Source organism: Athene cunicularia, assembly GCF_003259725.1.
Source record: "Athene cunicularia isolate RWA chromosome 3 unlocalized genomic scaffold, athCun1 chr3_part1, whole genome shotgun sequence".
Lineage (NCBI taxonomy): Eukaryota > Metazoa > Chordata > Aves > Strigiformes > Strigidae > Athene > Athene cunicularia.
In genome coordinates this window covers 77,849,352-77,867,039 of record NW_020799097.1, presented here as the reverse complement: position 1 = coordinate 77,867,039, position 17,688 = coordinate 77,849,352, and the positions used below count along the sequence as shown (strand labels likewise).

Below are 17,688 nucleotides of genomic sequence, written 5' to 3'. Positions count from 1 at the left end.
GATCCCCTCTAAAACTTGGCAACAGCAGAAAATGAAAAGCAGCATGGGGAGCAAGCTTGGGAGAAGAGAACATTACCAGACAGGGTAATGGGAATCTTGAATGCTGAATGTTTTCTAACTTGTCTTCTGTCTCTGCTCTAGGGAACAGAGAAATTCACCCCTCCTTTTGTTGCATTCTTTAGAGTACAATACTATGTAGAAAATGGAAGAGTAATAAGGTAAGTTCCCTTCTGTAGTAGTTACTGTGTTTTAAATTATTTGCTGTGTTCTTAAAAGGCAAGAAAAGCAATGCTGCTTTGTTAAGCTCATCTCTGTGAGCTCAGAAATAAGCTTAAAAAAATCAGCTTGACTTTAAGACCTTCACACACTTCCTCACACAGCCATGAATGTTTTCCCTCTGAATCATACTCCTTTTTCCTAGGAAAATTGTGATTGCTTTTCCATCTGTGTTTAGAAAGCAGGTTGAATGATGACAGCATCAAAATGCATTTAACACTCTTTTGCTTGCGTCTTTTGGTTGTATGCAAAGCATCAGATGAATATACCAAAAATAGCTGTTTATACTCCAGAACACGTGCTAATAATTTTGGATCTGACATTTGTATCTGAACAATGCTCTGTGCAGTCTGAAAATGGACTTTTGTAAATGGACAAAAGAAATTACTTCATAAGTTAGAGTTTTGCATTCGTAGTCCATTCACATGGAATATGGGCTGCACTCAAAACACTACCACCCTCACTGCAGTACAGAACAAAGGATGAGGTAGTTGAAAATGAGCAACTGACAGAGTTAATTTGTATCAGCACTTCTGGCGTGGCTGTGACCCTGGGGCAAGCCAAGCGCTGGGATCATTTGGGTGGATTAAAATCTTTACCAAATTTTTGGCATTTGTTCTCGTCTTGAACAAAGTTTAGTGGTGTTTTTGTTTTTCTCTCTCCGTAAGTCTTTCATGTTGGATACAGGGGAGTCTTACTTCTGGAGTCTTTTTGGCTGTTGTTTTTTTACTTAGTTTTGCTTTTAGGTACAAAGGGAGATTGCATGTCGTTCTACCACCCCTGATGTACGCATCCTTTAGTGCCACAAGCAACTTCCTCTTGCACTAGTAATGGGAGAGGTTTGTGGGACCATGCAGAGGTAGTTACATGGCCCCTTCAAACTACACGTGCACGCAAACACACACACACTTTCATGAGCAGGCTATAGTGCCCAGCACCTCATCTAGACATACATGTCAGCAGCCTGTTTCCCATGAGCTCTTGCAGCAGGGGGTGTGTGGGTTATCAATGCTACGTGATAGTTATGTCTTATCAGACTATCCCTGTTTAGCAGCTTGAGCAAGAAGACAAAAACAAGCCCAAGGCTCCTGTGTCTTTTGATCTATCTTGCAGGGAATTAGCTGTTGAAAAGTACCTTGAGCCTAAGGCAAGGTGAAATGAAAAAGCAGTGCCAGGTTTAGAGGGGAAAGGAGGACAGGTGTACAAGAAACAGGACTGGGATTCAAGGGAGTTGACTCTCCTAACTGCTGCAGGTTTTCCAGAGAAACAGAAGTGCTTTATGTAGTCAGTCTCCAAAACAGGTGTGACATGATTTTTCTTTCATCTGTTTTCTGCCCTAACTTCTTAGATCTCATGCTTCTTAAGACAGAAGCTACCATTTCCCATGTTTGTACAACACTTAGTGGGAAAAGACCTTGATCTTGGCTTGGTGCTCCCTACGTACACATAACTATCAGAGTGGTACTGGCACGCATCAGGGATGCCAAAATTTAATCTTTCCTCTCAGAAGGAAGATATGTTTGAGGGGCCTTATCTGAGCCTGAACTTTCTTTTCTTCTTCAAGTAAATTTGCCTTTGTGTCTTGCAGTGATAAGGTGGCACGGCAGCTCTACTACTGCCATCTCAAAGAGCAAGTACTTATGTCTCGGTGCAACCACAAAGAAGAAGTCTACTTCTTGCTGGCTGCCTACAGCTTACAGGCAGACTTGGGCAATTACAGGGAGAAGGTCCATACTGGCAGATATTTTGAACCTCAGGCTTATTTCCCGCAATGGGTAAGTTTTGGGGGATCTTTCTGACAACAGATTGTGCACGCAGCAGGAGCTATATCAAGGTGATACCTAACTGCAGCCATGCAACTTCCACAGTTCTAACTGCAGTGATCAGGCAGAGTGGTAGAGAGCATCACCTTGAATTTCCCTCAGGACCTATCTCTTTCCACCAGATGTAGGTGCCCATTCCTCCTAGGCTCACTCATCAGTGAGGTGGGTGGTGTGTACCCTTCTTTGGTAAGGGAATGTGTTGGTATCAAATTAATAATGCCAACAGTGCAGCTGTTTTTAAGTATTCTATGGCTTAAAGGGTTGTGTGTTTGCAGTTGTACATCAGCAAGATCTAGACAACCTAAGCTCTACAGAAAACCTCAGGGCCGCAAAGCCGAGTCATTGCCCTTTGTTCCTATTTCTGTCATGCTTACCTCTGGGATGGATAGACCCAAACCCTAAGGGGTACTACTACTGTGCAGTGCCTCTTGTACTTGCTTTGTCGTTAATCTCTGGCTCAACTGCAGTAAGAGGAAAGGGAAGGGCCTGGAAATGGGTTTGCATGTTTGTTTATAAGCCTGTGCATATCAGCTTGGTGCCCTTCAATACTTTAACAGCTTAGCCAAAAGTTGGTTTAGTTGTCAAATGAAGGCAAATTAGCTAAGACTGACAGAGCTGGTTACCTGCAGAGTTCTCCTCTTGTAGTGAAATGTCAAGAAAACTATTGATAAACACTTTATTGTCCATGAAAATATAAAGGGAAGCTAGCTTTGCCACAGACACATCACTGTAACTCTGATATCTGCTGAAGCAGGATGTTCCCTGGGACCTGGACAGAACCTCCTCTGCAACCTGATTTAGTTCTGGAGCCCCCTTCTCTGCTGTGACAGTGGATTTTAGCCCAGCTCACACCTTGGGGTAGCTGTTCAAAAGCTCATATGCCTCTGGTAGTTAGCTGCTTGTCCCCAGGCGAGTTGCATGCTCTGAAAGGTGGCACTGTCCACTGCTTTGGGGAGAAGATTCAGAGCACTGACAGGGGGAGCACTGAGGAGGCAAGGCTGGTAGTGTTTCCTTTACGCACGAGTCCCAGCCTGTTTGCCTTGCTGTGCAGAAATGTGCCTTTCTCCAAGACAACAGGCCTTCATCCCATTCTGTTCCTTGCTACGGATTGCCTGGCAGGAGGTAGCTAATGAAGGGCTGGAAAAGGTTGGTCTTATGTGTGCCATTTCTGGGGCAGTTAAAAGTCTTATCAGAAACTATTGCTCATCTGGCAAACATTGCAAAAGCCAAGGCAAAGCCTGGCTCACCTGTGCTGAGCCACAACCCCAAGCAAGTATGTGGGTAATTTATTACATCATTACAAAGAGCAAAATCTGGCACGCATGGGGACGCTTCTCTCCCTGCCCCCGGGCTCCCATGAGGAGAGACTAAGTGATCTCCTCCTCCAACGCAGTCTCTTCCTCCAACACGTGCTGTGCTAGATCATTTGGCCGAGGGCTGCCCCAAGCGTCCTGCTACCGAGGAGAGGTGGTGCTGCCCTGGGGCGATCAACGCAGCTTTGAACTGTGGAGCTGGCCTGTCTCTTTCTGCTGACATTGCACAGTTGATGGCATCGATGTCCTTCGCTGAGCCCCGCCTTTCTCCTGGGAGGGCAACTGATCTGGCAAGGCATGCAGAGGAGGGCAGAGGTGTTACCAAACAGAGTAAACAAGGGCCTCAATATAAAATAGAAGTTGGAACAGGGTCGTGATGGGGTCTGGTTGTTTTGAGCCAGGGCAGGTTGTTCATGGCAGGATGTTCTCTAGTACCTGGTGGGATCTAATTTTAAATGCCTCTAATGGTGGGAGATTTTGTGAAGTGAATTCAGCCAACACCCCTATTCCCTGTTATTGCCACTCACAGCCTGGAAGGGGCCAGTCTGGCACCAGAGGGGCCCAGTCTGCCTTATATGAAGAAGGCATGTTGTCAAACATGGGAACTGGGCACTTGTAGGGCAGGAGCAAAAGGACTAGTGTGGGTTTTTCTACTGCTTAGCAAAGCCACGTGCCTGCCAACCGCTCCTGACAGATAAAAAAAATACCTTGAGATAGTACTATCCTTTGAGATAGTGTTATCCTTTGAGGATGGAAAATAAGCCTCATGTGCAGTTTCTGGTCTTAAAAGGACCACCTAGCATTTCTGCAGTGTTTGGAGATGTTGCTGTTGATTGTGTTGGCATGCAGAGCAGTAATTGTTATCTGCCCATAAGCATTTATAGATGCCAAGAGTTAGGAAAACTTAATTCCAGTACTTAAAAATTAAAAGAGCTGACACAGCCTCTCTAGTCTTGGTCTGTGATGATTTTGCCATCTGGGATCTGTTTGGAGACATCGGTATCATCTGGGCTGCTTTAAATGCTAATCCTCCAGGGATGTGGAGGTGAATGTGGACTAACATCTTGAGGGACCATATGAACCTCCTCCACCTCCAGTCTCTGCTTTGCTGTTGATTGCAGCCACCTCCCATGGGGATTGCTGAAGAGTTGCTGACCTGTTTGTTTTCCTTGTGGTTTAGATAATTGCAAAGAGGGGGAGCGACTACATCTTGAAACATGCCCCAGAGATGCACCAAGAACAGCAAGGGTTGAGTGCTAAGGAAGCAGTGCTGAAGTTCATTAAGGAGTCCTGCCTGCTGGAGGATGTGCCCGTCCACTTCTACAGGCTGCAGAAGGTTAAACTAAGAGCTGCTTATTTTGAACTTCTCTCCAATCATTAATTGGGTGTTCCATTGCATTTTTCACTTTCTGTTTATTTGAGGGATGGTTGCCTCTGATTCAGATAGGCCAAACAAGTTTAAAATGTTCATCCACTGAGGCCTGTCCCCACAAACAAATCTGTTGCCAATATACAGGTATAGGTGGAAGCGAGTTTTGTTCCTCAGCCAAGAAGCTGGCCACAGAAATGGCAAAACTTAATTTGTGTCCCCACCTGTCAGTAGACTCACACCAGGGAAATCTCTGAGAAGCCTTTTTTTTGTTGCAGTCCAGAAGCTACATTGACATTGACCTACTTCATTCTCGGCAAAAAAATATTTAGCAAGACAAAAGGAAAAAAAAATTGTTAGCAAGACATTCTGGCTTACACATTAAAATGGTGACAAGAGGTCAGCCAGCTTTCACACAAATGCCATGTAATAACTGAAGGTGACACTGAGTCATCCTGACTTTCTTATTCCCCTCCCATTCCAACCCTGTCAGAACAGTTGGTGTTTTTTCAGCTGTATGTCAGTTATTGGATTCTTGGATTGTTGCTTGTCCCTGACTCCTTACCTAAGCCTGCTTAAATAGAAGATGCTTTATTTTCACATGCTAAGGTAGTTCAGGTCTAGAAATAGGACTAAAGAGAAGCTTTCTGTTTCAGATAGGTGAGTGAAACCTGCCTGTGCAATTAGAAATGGCTAGGACATTTTCCAAACAGAGATACTCCACTTGGTCAGACTCATAATTAAACTTCTTTGTTGTTTGTGCTCAGTAGGAATTATGTCTGGGAGGTATCCTTGTCCTTTGACAATGGAGAAACATGCATTTTCTGGAGGAAATAAGTTCCTGTCTGATCTGTAGTCCAGGCTTAGTTTCAGTTCCTTGCAAACCATAGATGCTCCCCCTACCTCTCCTCTGTCCTCTCTGTTTTGATTCTAATGTTTTTAATGATGCAGTAATAAGGGAGTTGGTTACACTTGAATGTGTATGTAAGAAATCCAGCTGGCAGGACATGATACAATTTATATCTGAAAGCACCAGGACTGTGAAATTGGTTGCTCTTAATATCCACATTCCTGTCTGACTTGAACTTAGATTTTATGCATTGCTAACTGCTCCATAGGTGTTTGATACACAATGTACTCTTCTTCCTGCCATGTGACACAGTTATCTTGTGATGAGATATCCTCCTTCTAGGTGACACCTGGGTCACAAAGCTCACAATTGAGTGCACAGAGGTGCCAGGTGAAAGTGTCGGTGCGCTAGCTGCTCTGAGATTTGAAAAGTAGTCACTTTTTTCCTTACACCCTCCTCATGGTTGCTACTGAGGTGGGGAACTCTGAAAGAAAACACAACACTGAGCCCCATATGTCTCCTCCAAACCAGTACTGATTTATGAAGCTCTTTGCCCCTAGGAGGCAGAAAGCATTTCTTAGTGACTTTAAATGGGAGACCTGGATGGTACCAGGGGCAAAGGGTGAAGTAATGTGATGGCATAAAGCTTGCATCTTGACAAGTCAGATGAGGGGAGAAAGTTTTGATGTAAAGTGTGAGCTCTGTAAGCCCATACGTTTTTACCCCAAAATTTTCTTCCAGCGAGAAAAGGATGTATTCTCTTCCCTAACTCTGCCATGCCAGGAAAGACTGAAAGAACTAGTTTATGATACTTTTTGGGTCTTCAAGCAAAGGAATGTCACTAGAGACCAAGTATGTCATATCAAGATACAGCATGAGGAAAAACAAGGCAATATTCCAAACAAGCTGCAAACATTTAAAATCACCTGCTCTCAACACTGAGATCAAAATGTTAGAAGGAAAGTCCCTGTAACTCTGGGCATTGATTAGCTTCCTCCTGGCCAAGAGGCACCTAAGGTCCAGCAGGTCCCTGGATGGGAACAGCAGTGCCATGACAAGGAGGAGGAGATGGTTGTCCTTTTTGTTTCGGGCTTTCCGTCACCAAAAGTAAGAGTTCATGGGGACAGCAGAGACTGTGTGTGGCAATATGAGAGGTTACGAGGTACCTCTGAGAGCAGTAATTGTCCATGCCCTCGAATCACTTAAAGATACAGGATTCCCTGTTCAGGGCAGCTGGGGCATTTGCCGGTGAAATGCTTGAGTCGCGTAGCATGAGGGGATTTTAGGTGTAGATATTTCAGGGGTCAACAAGGCAAGGTGCACTTTACAAACACAATAAAAACCAAATGAGCTGATGGCATCTGCCTGATGAGCAGTCCTGCTACCTCTCCTGCAGTAGGTGCCAGAACAAGAGTGTGGTCTTTGTAGATTAACCTTTGACTCCAAGCTCTTCTGTTCTTTTTAGGATAAGAAAGAGGATCGCCCGACAGTTATCCTGGGCCTGACCCTGAGAGGAATGCACATCTATCAGGTAACAGACTGCCGTGAAAGCCTTCTGGTGTAGCATTAACTCTGCCCAGCTCCCCTGTCCTCCCCCCACCCCACCAGCTCCTCTGCCTCCCCTGCGAGCGCCAGGCTCCACATATCTCAAATTCTTGGTTGTTTGCAAATTCTTTGCACATCACTGACTCCACCCTGTACCTGCCAGTCCCTGTGTCACTCCGAGTTTGATGTGTTGCAGGAGGTGAATCACGTTCGCCAGCTCCTCTACGACTTTCCCTGGTCGCACATTGGGAAGCTGGCGTTTCTGGTGAGTGTGACGGAACAGAGGCCATCTGGCAACAGGCTGTCAGCCTGAGACCTGGCAAAGGTGTTGGCCTGCCTGCACTGCCATGAGAAGTCCTGTCACTCATACATCCAAGGCTGCAGCTATCTCTGGTAGCTGTGTGGCCGAAAACTTGCTAATTTTGCTGGCATCTCTCCTCTTTATGCAGGGGAAAAAATTTGAGATTCAGCCAGATGGTTTGCCTTCCGCACGGAAACTGGTTTACTACACGGGTTGCCCCTTCAGGTCACGGCACTTGCTGCAGCTCCTCAGCAACAGTCACCGGCTTTTTCTGAATATCCAGCCAGTGTTGAAGCAGATCCAAAAACTGGAGGAGGCTGAAGGTATGTGATGGAAGAGCAGGTGACTTTGGTAAGGGGAAGAGTATAGCATGTTAGGTTCTGCTGTTACGTCACAGAGGCTGCTTTTTATCTAATTAATGGTGCTTCTGCTTTATCAGGAAGCCGCTGAGAGAAAGAGCTGTTAGATATGCTTCAAGTTCATTACAGAGAAGTGCTTATGGCTCCCACATTGCTGGACTGTGGTCAAGAGGGTGTGTGTGAGACCAGTAGAGGGGGAATACCTCCCTTTAAGAGAAGATCCTTGCTCTCTGTGCACATATGACACATGCTTCTGAGTGGAAGTAATTTTGAATAAAAAGCTTTCCATTAGGACAAGATCTTCTTATGTTCAAGTGGCAGTACAAGTTGTGATCCTGTGTTTTTTTTAGTGGCCTTTACTAAACACTACACACAATTTGGTCTTTGGTGTTAGACAGTTACGAGCTAGGAGTGGAAGCTGCCAGAAACAGCCTGAGAGCAGATCAGGACTCCCAGAATTTGTCTGTTCTGATGGGGTCCCCTCCTCATAGGAACAGTGGTTTGAACTCTTGACAGTCCCTGGTATCCTTCCAGGCAAATTTCAGTTATTCCATCACCTCTCAGCTTACCCCCTTCCTTTTTTCCAGTTCTGCAAGCTGTGTCTCCTACAACTTCTCAGCCTACCTCTCCCCGGTGACTGTTTTTAATGAATTGCATAGGTCTTCTTTACAGAGGAGTGTCCCCTTCTCTCTAGCCTTCTCCTGAATTCTTTTTTTCCCCTACTTCTTTCATGACTGCTATTCCCCTCATTCTCCATTCACACTTTGTCTTCTCTGGTGTTTGTAAGCCTTGTGTCCTTACCTTCAAGGTCAGTAGAAGTGAGCCAACAGTAATTGTTCCTCCTGTCTGAGGATGTAGGCTGACTCCTTCCAGGGAGAAGTCAGGAAGAAACTTGTTTCTGGTTATAGCCCATCTCAACTAACTCTAGGGAGCTTACATCCATCTCTGAAGTGGTGATCGCTGGTTGGGTGGAATCGGTCTGCAGGGCATGGCGGCCCTTGGTCTCATCTATCTTGGTTACTTTTGTCTTTTGCTTCAGTGGGGTTATAGAAGTGGCCTTGAGCAGTGTGGGTGCAACCAGTGGCATGTGCCAGTCACCTGTAGAAAGGCTCACTAATCAGGTGTGTTTGGGCAAAAGGCCCTTTGTTGGTTTATGTCTACTAGTGTCTTGTGGATTTCTTGACCACCCTCAGCACACCCCTCTTTAGATAACAGATACAAGAGAGAAATAATTAATAAGTCATCAATAAATGCCAGTCATAGGGATTATGTTCTTATCTGTCTCCACATGTTGGTGGCTCTTTCAAGAAACAGTCAGTGCACTGTTTTTAAAGACTGCACTTGGGTTAGCTAAGTAATACCTTTGGGTTTTTTCACCTTCGTTCTGGAAGCTACTATTTTCTGTATCGTAACTGCCTCTACCTGCCTGTTCTAATTCAAGACATGCTGGGTTTTACTTCAAGTATGACTGACTAATTCTTTTACCACCAGCTGGGCATCCCAGTATCTGTTGAGCAAAGTACAAAACTGTCCCTGTATTTGTTCAGTAGCTGCAGCAGTTGATTCTTAATTGTTGGGTTCTGCCAGTCCCAGAATTTACTGGTTATTTTTGCTGTCGTTCCTTCGGTCTTGCTTAAAGTTCCCTCTGGTTTCTCTCATCTTTCCTCCTCAGAGAAGAAGCGCTACCGGGAGTCCTATATCAGTGACACGCTAGACATGGACCTGGACCCGTGCGATAAGAACTCACGGGGCAGTGGGAGCAGCGGGGGCAGCCGGAGGGATAACCGTCTCTCACGCCAGTCCACGGGGAGTCACGGCAGCTCTCACACATCAGGCATCGAGGCTGACTCCAGGCACCGGGTGTCAGTGGAAATGTCAGTGGATGAGCCCTTCAGCATTGACCGGGTGCATAGGAAAGAGAAATCCTGCAGCTCAACTATCAGCTACGGTAGCTCTGGCATTGACAGTGGCAGCAAAGAGCGGGCTGAAGACGACTCTCAGGATGATGGTAAAGAATTTGGAGATGCAGAGCAATTTCTAAGCCCTCTTTCCTTCTCCTGCAGGAGAATGGGGGGAGTGAGAGAATGTGAAGCAGCTTGGAGCAGAAGTGTAATGCTAACCCTACTCCTGCTGCTCTCTTCCTCCTAGAGCTTGAGCTGGCAGTAGATGAGCCAGAGGAGGTGCCTGTAGATGAGCCTTTAGCTGGAGACCAGTTAGAGGAGGCCACTGTGGGAGAATCTGTTGAATCTCTTCCTCTAGATGCTGCTAGCTGCCAAGGTGAGATGGCTTTCTGCTACTGCTCAGTGCTTTTCTTTAGGCTCTAGTAACAGGCATAATCTGAGGCATCTAAGAAAGCTGTATCTTATTCCAAACAACAGCCAGTGCTACTTACTGCCCTACTGCAACAGGATTTAAAGTCAGCTCACCTAGGGGTTAAAGGCCAGCACCCTATATTGTACAGTGCTACTCTCCTCTGTGCTCCTCAAGGTCTCCCTTCTCCGAATTTGTCAGGTTTATACTTGGTTAATGAGAAAAAGATAACTGAGCTAAGCCTTCTGTAGTGAAGGAATTTACTTTAAAATCTTGTATGCCACAAAACAGCCAAGGGGTTCAACCACAGATTAATGGGCTAATCACAGGAATTAATAGGTAGTTTTGTGGCTTGTGATACAGGGAATGTTAAACAATAGGGTCACGCAGGAGCTGTCTGGCCTCAAGACATACAACCTTTATAGCAAAGCAAGATGGGTGAATATGGGACAAGTTGGTGAGAAGCTGTTTCCTTAAGAGTTTTTAAACATTGATCCTTAGGAATAAAAAGGAATACTTGTGAGCAAAACACCCAGAACATTGAGGGTGCTGACTGATGTATATTTATATTTATAGGAAAGCACTGCTTGAATGTGGCCTGTGAGAACAACTTCCCTTTTCTGCAGCCCACAAAACCTCAAACCTGCAATGCTTTTCACTTCCTCCTTCTCCTTTGCAGCTATAAATCAGGAATCACTGTCTGTGGTGCAAGTCACGCTAATAAAAATGAGAGGCCAAAGTGTGGAATCCCTTCACCAGGTAAGGGGGGGTGCTCAGCAGGAGGGTCTGTGTGTGGGCATTTAACCAAGGTCTAGTGTAATGAGACAGCTGTAAATCAGGTGAACTTGATTGGTCTGGATTAGACTGATTTTAAATGGTGTAACCAAAACCAGCTGTTGGCTGGCTATTGCTACCAGGAATAGGATGAGAGCAGTGTTTGGGTCCAGAGTAGTATAGAGAGGTTTGGAATGATCGGCAGAGAAATCCTGCAAGCCAGCTATCATCTGCCTTAGGCTTCCAGACAGGAAATGGAAAATAAACCACTTCCAAATTTTCAGTACAATGTGAAGCTAAGACCATCCATGCAGTCTGAATGTGGGTTGCAAACTCGATCATCTTCCTGCTCCTGAAGCCAGAAGGAGTTCACATCAGAGCAAAACCAGATGCTCAAGCTCTAATTACTATCATTTGTGTGATTATACTATGTGTGTTCTGAAGTCTTTGTTGTCAACATTTTCTTTTCATCAAACCCTTGAGAAAAGACAACTATATATGGTAAAATATGTTGTATCATAAGTTATGCTTGGAAGAAACTTATTAAAATGTCTTTTTAAGGCCAAACTATTTCTTTTTAAAGTATAGCTGTACCCACTGGGGTAGCTATGTTGTGTATTTAAAAAAACCCCTAACACACAAGCCTCCACCATTCCTTCCCTCTCTGAATCCAAATTAGCCTTATCTGCTAAAAGAGTTTTAAAAATCTGTTCATCATTTTCCCCTTTACATGCTGAACTTTTCTGAACAAGGACTTCTGAATAAGGACTTTTTTTTGTCTTTTCATGCTTCTTCTTGGACCCAGTCAAAAGTGCTAAGAAATTTTCACTTATAAGCAAAATAGTCCATAAAGTACTACAGGAAATGTGAATAAAATCTTCATTATTTTTTTCCAAAGCTGAAAATCACGCGGTACATATCATAATGAACTTATTCCTGTATTTGAGTGGAGTGACTTAGGTGGGCGTGCAAGGCAGGGAGTGGGCATCTTGCTTAATGTTTTTAGTGTTAATGCTTTTACCAACACTTGTTTATGCTATTAATTGATCAAGAGGCATCTGTTTTATAAGAATGCTTCTGATCAACACAGGACTGTTTAAGCAGTTGCAAAGACCTGGCTGCCACTTCTATGCATCAAATATTTGGTGCATCTTTAAAAAAAAAACCAACCACCAAACCTTCCTTTACAAGGCCATCTAATGAAACACTGCAGGTCTGAGTTTCTTTAGCGTTGATCGTACCATCCAATGTGTGCCTGTCTTTGGGAGTGCAGCTGAACCAGCACAGGGGGAAGTGGGAAAGTGATACTGGGAGGAAGTTTTTTTGTTGCCAACAGAAATATCTTGGTTTAAAAGTGATATTCTGGAAATCAGCCTTCATGTTACCATTTAAAAGCTGATTATGAAGAGACAGAGTGAGAAAGAACAGGTGAGAAAGTTGGAAATTTCTTGAATGGTCGGTAATTCCGCCACAGAGGCCGAGTCACTACAGCTTGTGTAGCAAGATGCTGCCTCTGGGAATTACTGCTGGTTTGTCACTCCTGTTTTTTTCATTGCTGAACAATGTTATGCAGATAAAACTGTATGCTGCACTTAGTGAATTTTGGACACCGTAACCCATTAGTTTGCGTGGTTGCCTTCTGAACCTTCCTTTCAGCTCATTAGACTTTCACTAACTCAGTGTGTTCCAGCAGTTGGGTAATTTTTTGTTACATGCACTTTGCCTATTTGAGGATGACTGCACAGATCTGCCAAGAAGTGTCAGGTCATTCAGGTGTCAATACCTGTCAAGTTTTTTGTCCATTGTACTGGACACTGAGGATACAATGCAGACGGATCAGGATCTGGCTCAGCATGGCAGGGCAGCTTAATGCACTTCTGATTTCTTAATGGTTCACAGCTTCTTCATTAAGCCAGCATCCTTCAGAAGGCTGGTAGGGTTGTTTTGAAGGAGAGAAGAACAGTTTTGGAAAACCTGTAGCAAGCATACCCAGCATCCTTAGGCTGTGTCTGAGCTCACTGTTTTTATTGGTGTGTGTCTTCCTGAACTGGCAGGTCAGATCGCCCAAAAGCAGGAGCTGCACAGAGAAGCACAGCCAGAGTTTGGATGACATCCGCCTTTACAAGCGCCGGCACCCACCACTAAGTGCGACGCTCTCTTCAGACACGTCCCACAGCTACACATTTGGCTGCAGCCTGGAGGATAAGCTATCTATCTATGGCTGCATTTATTCCACAGCGGACTGCAAAACCAAGTCTGCCCTTTATGGGAAGCGATCCATGAACTGCCTCTCCTTGGATCTTCTGGGAGAGGACCAGCTCCCAGAGGAGTTTGTGGTGTAATGAGATTGGAGCTCTTCCATGCCAGGAAACAGCTCATCATGGAAATATATACCTCATTAACACATGTGATGTCACTCTGGTTCTTGCAGGAGATTATGAGCAGCTTTGTTATTCAGCTTCATAATAAGTAAGTGGCATCACTTCTGCAGACCAGACTACAGGGCAAATCAACTGGAGTGTAGCACTTAAAGTTGGCATTTGAAGTGTCTGAGCAGAAAATGAAAGTGGCCTGCACCATTAGCAGTGACACAACCAATGTAAAAACCAAAAGCAGTGGACCAAAATTGATGCTGAGCTAGTAAAGCAAACACTGTGACTAAATAGATTTGTCAGAAACAAATTTGAAGTCTGTGTCAGTTTATCTTCCTGCCTTTCTCTTGTGGTCCATTTATGTTAATGCTAGTGTACAGATAGTTTGCTTCTCTTGAGTTTGTGCTGCTGCAACACTGCCAACAGCTGTCAGGCCAGGATGTACTCTAAGCACATTTAGAGGGCTGTGTGTGGAAATGTCTAGCCTGTTCCTGTTGTAATGAACACAAGTTGCCTGTTTCCTTTACTAGGAGCAAGACCTGCTCTGCCAGGAGTTTTTATCTTCTTTTTTTGGTGTGTTATTTTTTGTAAGTATCCAGCCAAATAGAATGTGCGTTCTTTATTTATTTAACGCAACAAACAGAACTTTCTCTCAGCTGTCTACTACTTCCATGATGCAGATTGGTAAATAAATGCTTATATCCTTGGGGAGATGGGAGAGGGGATAAAACTAATGACTTGTCTGCTGCTGAGAGTACAGAAGACAAGAGTGTTAATTGACTGGCTCTTGAAGGCAGGAGTGTGACTGGAGAATGTGTCCAGGCATGATCACCCCTTTTGAATCATACTTTTATGTTGTGCTTTTCTTTGTTTTTAATAAATCTGTTCCTTTAGAAATTTTTCCTCTGCTTAGGAGGCAAGTATGGTCTGGACAAAGTCGCTTTGGAAGGACAGACAGAGTGACTGTCCAACTTAGTCATGGACAGGTCATGCAAATGTGTGTGGTGCTGCAGGGCTGGTGATGGTGGAAGTGTAGGGTATTCTGTGTGCCAAACCAAGGGTACTTGTTTGGTGAATTTGAGAGGTGGAACTGTGCTGGCTCTTGCTAGGAAAATAACGATAATTATACTGTTTGATTCAAGCATTTGGTGTGGAAAACATCCTGCTACCTTGTTACATCTAAATAAATGTGCGTTTGATTTCCTTCCCTGTCTTCCCCCAGTACCTCCTCCCCATATCAATTCCCAGCGTTTGGGAAGCTCGTACTAACAGGCACGTGTAACCTATGCCATGTGCCCAGCTTTTGACAGTCTTGCAGGTGGAAGCTAATAATTTTTTGGCAAACTGTGGAAGCAGACTGACGCTGTTCTGCTGGTTGAGGAAGTGTGTGTTGTGCAGTGTTGATCACTCAAAAGCTTAAGATAGCCAAATTCAGGAAAGGAAGCAAGCCAGACCATGAGGAGGGTTTGAGCTGCTGCTTTGACGGTGGGCTTGCAGGCTTTGTAGTTGTCTGGTAAACTGCGTTCCCATAAACTGTTAAAATAGCAAATCTGTGAAGTCTCTCATCTCATTATTTCTATGCAGGTGAGCGTGCTGTGTCTCTGCATTTACTGAAGTGGCGTCAGTGGCTGTATGTCCTCTGAGATGAATCCAACACCAAACCCTCACTGTGTGTTTGAGGAATGAATGATGGGCACAGGCCCACTGTAGCCATGACTTAATTGACTGTGCCCTCTTTGATCACACTGTACTTTCTTTTTATAATGAACAGTTTAGGAGCTGTGTGTTTGCCATAGCCTCTCTGCCTTTCTTCTAAGCAAAGCCAAAATGCCTTTGCAGAGTACTTGGGGCATGGTCACTGCATCCAAAATAAACTCCCCTGAATGGATCTAAATGGGTAAACAACATCTAGCTGTTCATGAACAGTCCAGTCAAGCCTCCTGCTGTCGGTCATTCCCTGTTGCCTGGGCTGTTTGGCCATTAGCTGTGGGAGACGGACATGGCCAGGATCCAGAAGGCCAGTGGCCGTGCTGCAGGGAGCAGCTTTGTTCTTGCATCCACCACGGAGCTGGAGGGGTTGCTCTTACTGCAGCAACGTCTGTTTGTCCATGGAGGGCTCTGGAGCAACAGCCCTGCTAAACTGTTGCTCTCCCACCTGTGCAGATGTATAGTTACTCATGGCTCTGGCAGTGGTTGTTAACAGGAAAAAACCCTCAAAATTCAGTGGTATGTATAGTTGTTTAGAAAAGTGTCACAACACACGTGCACCACACATTCGCATTCATGCACACTTGTCTCAGACAATCACATTCATACCTGCTTCAGCCTGACCGCCTTGCTGAAGTGTTTCTTGCCACTAAGCAGCTTGGTATTTTCTTTTTGCAGTTACCAAGCTTTCAATCGATTTGGTGAAATGCTGTAATCCTGCTGTTGCTGGTTATAAAATACACCAGTGCTTGAAAACAGTGTAATTGGCTCTTGCATGAGCATCCACTGGCTTGTATGTACATGGGGGTTTCTTGTATTTATTCATGGCTGGTGGGGAAGGCAAACTCTCCAGGTCTGACTTTCTTCTCTCAGTGGTCTATGCAGCTCCCTCCAGTAGTGTAAGTTGCATATGCACATGAAGGGGAGACCGGACACTTCTGTATATAGACTGAGAATGAATTAATATCTTATAAGCACTGTGAATATCTATTATGCAAGTTTTTGTATTCATATGAAAAAAAACCTGTTCCTGGTAGTAATAGATTTATTTTTTGTCTTCAGATTTAGAAGGTCTCTTACTATTTTTGGTTTTGATTAGTTTGGTAGAGGGAAATGTGTAGGCATTTATCAGCTGATGTTAGAAAGTAACTGCCAATATTTGTACATACTTGTAAAATACTCACGGTATAATCACTCTATTTTAATGGTAAAAGTTTCTCCTTTCCATGAAAGGAATTTCTTGTTTAAAAAATATAAATAATTATATGTACACTTGCAATAAAGTATGGATAGAAAAAGGTAATCGTGTATATTTTTTTTTTTTACCTCCAAGAGGTACATCTTCCCACAGTGACATCTTGCATTTGGGATAAGTAGGTTGTAGAAATGAATTTGCTGCCAGATTCTAATCCGTAAGAGCTTGGCTTGTGATGGCAAACCCAGAGGCACTGTAGTCACTGGAACAACTCCTTTTCTTCCCTGCCACTCTCAGTAGCACAATACGAAAGGGGCCTCTGTCAGGCATCGAGGACCCAGTTGAGGAGGTTGGAGTCAGTGGAACAGTCACTAATGGGAGCTGAATTTAACTGAAGAGACAAGTTAAGCTGCTTGTGGTGGTTAGTCAAGAAAACAGAGTACAAATTCCCAAGGGTGTAGATATATCCTGTCAGCATCCTCCCAGGGGGCTGCATCTAAGGATGGGTATACCATCACATGGGTATATGCTGACTGGGGCTCCTTTGTAAATGTGCTTTTTCCTCTTCTCTTGATATGTTATGGACCACTAAAGCTAGCTTAAAAAAAAAAGTACTTTATTATTATAGAGTTGCCCCTATTCTTATGACTTCTGCTTTTGTGCTTAATTCTGTCCAGTACGTGCTATTTCCAGCACACAAATTTTAAGAGACATTTGAGATTCATTGATTTTGGGGGTGCTAGAAGGAAGTGGTTTAGTTATACATGGAGCTTTATGTGGAGATAATAACAGGCAGGTATGAAGCCACTTTTCTTTGTTTCTTTGCTTGGCAAGTAATAGCACCTTCTTGCCTGCCAGGGTGGACTGCTGCTGACCAGAATATACAGGTTAAGTCTGTCTCTGATGATGGGGCTTCTCACGGTACCAGCGAATCCTGTGTGGGTTCAGTAATGTGATGTGGCATGGGATGGGGGAAATGTTACTGTACCAGATGCCAAGTGTGGGAGCTGCATGGAGCTAAGGTCTGAAGGTGTGTGCTAAAGCTGATGGGTGGAACACCCCACGTATTTTGGGTGAAGTGAGAGCAGTTCCTCAGGGGAGTTCTTGGTGACAGGACGTGAGATGCTGAAGGCTGACATGGTGGTTTTTTACAAGCCTGAAGGCTTCTGAGCAAGAACTGGTCATAAAGCCTCTCAGCGCTGGGCAAGCTCCCTCCTGTAGCTCCTTGCCCACCAGCAGTGGCGCTTCTCTCTGGGGATGGTGGCTCCCGGCCGCCCGACCCAGGCTTCTCCTGGCAGCTCTGTCTCCTCCTCCCTAGCCCGGGCTCCCGTACCTCGGAGCCCTCCACCGAGGCCTGCCCCTTCCCTGGGTGTGCCCCCGCCCGGCAGTGCCCGAGGGCAGGCCCCCGCCTTCGTGCCGCTGCTGGAGCCCCGCCGGCTGCGGGGGGAGGCGGAGGAAGGAGCAAGCATGTCCCCCGGAGGCCGCTCCCTGGCC

The 17,688-nt window shown here is 44.9% G+C and overlaps 1 protein-coding gene across 1 annotated transcript in view; it reads left to right on the top strand.

Annotated features, from left to right (window-relative positions):
- FRMD1 (FERM domain containing 1) overlaps positions 1-17,688 on the top strand; it is a 55,687-nt gene that overhangs the window by 23,405 nt on the left and 14,594 nt on the right. The window contains exons 5-14 of the mRNA XM_026846426.1: positions 142-218; positions 1,865-2,051; positions 4,593-4,748; positions 7,097-7,162; positions 7,373-7,441; positions 7,626-7,800; positions 9,509-9,844; positions 9,985-10,113; positions 10,826-10,905; positions 12,975-14,889. Coding sequence (XP_026702227.1) covers positions 142-218; positions 1,865-2,051; positions 4,593-4,748; positions 7,097-7,162; positions 7,373-7,441; positions 7,626-7,800; positions 9,509-9,844; positions 9,985-10,113; positions 10,826-10,905; positions 12,975-13,262 — 1,563 coding nt within the window. The 3' untranslated portion in view covers positions 13,263-14,889. The remainder of the gene's footprint in view (positions 1-141; positions 219-1,864; positions 2,052-4,592; positions 4,749-7,096; positions 7,163-7,372; positions 7,442-7,625; positions 7,801-9,508; positions 9,845-9,984; positions 10,114-10,825; positions 10,906-12,974; positions 14,890-17,688) is intronic.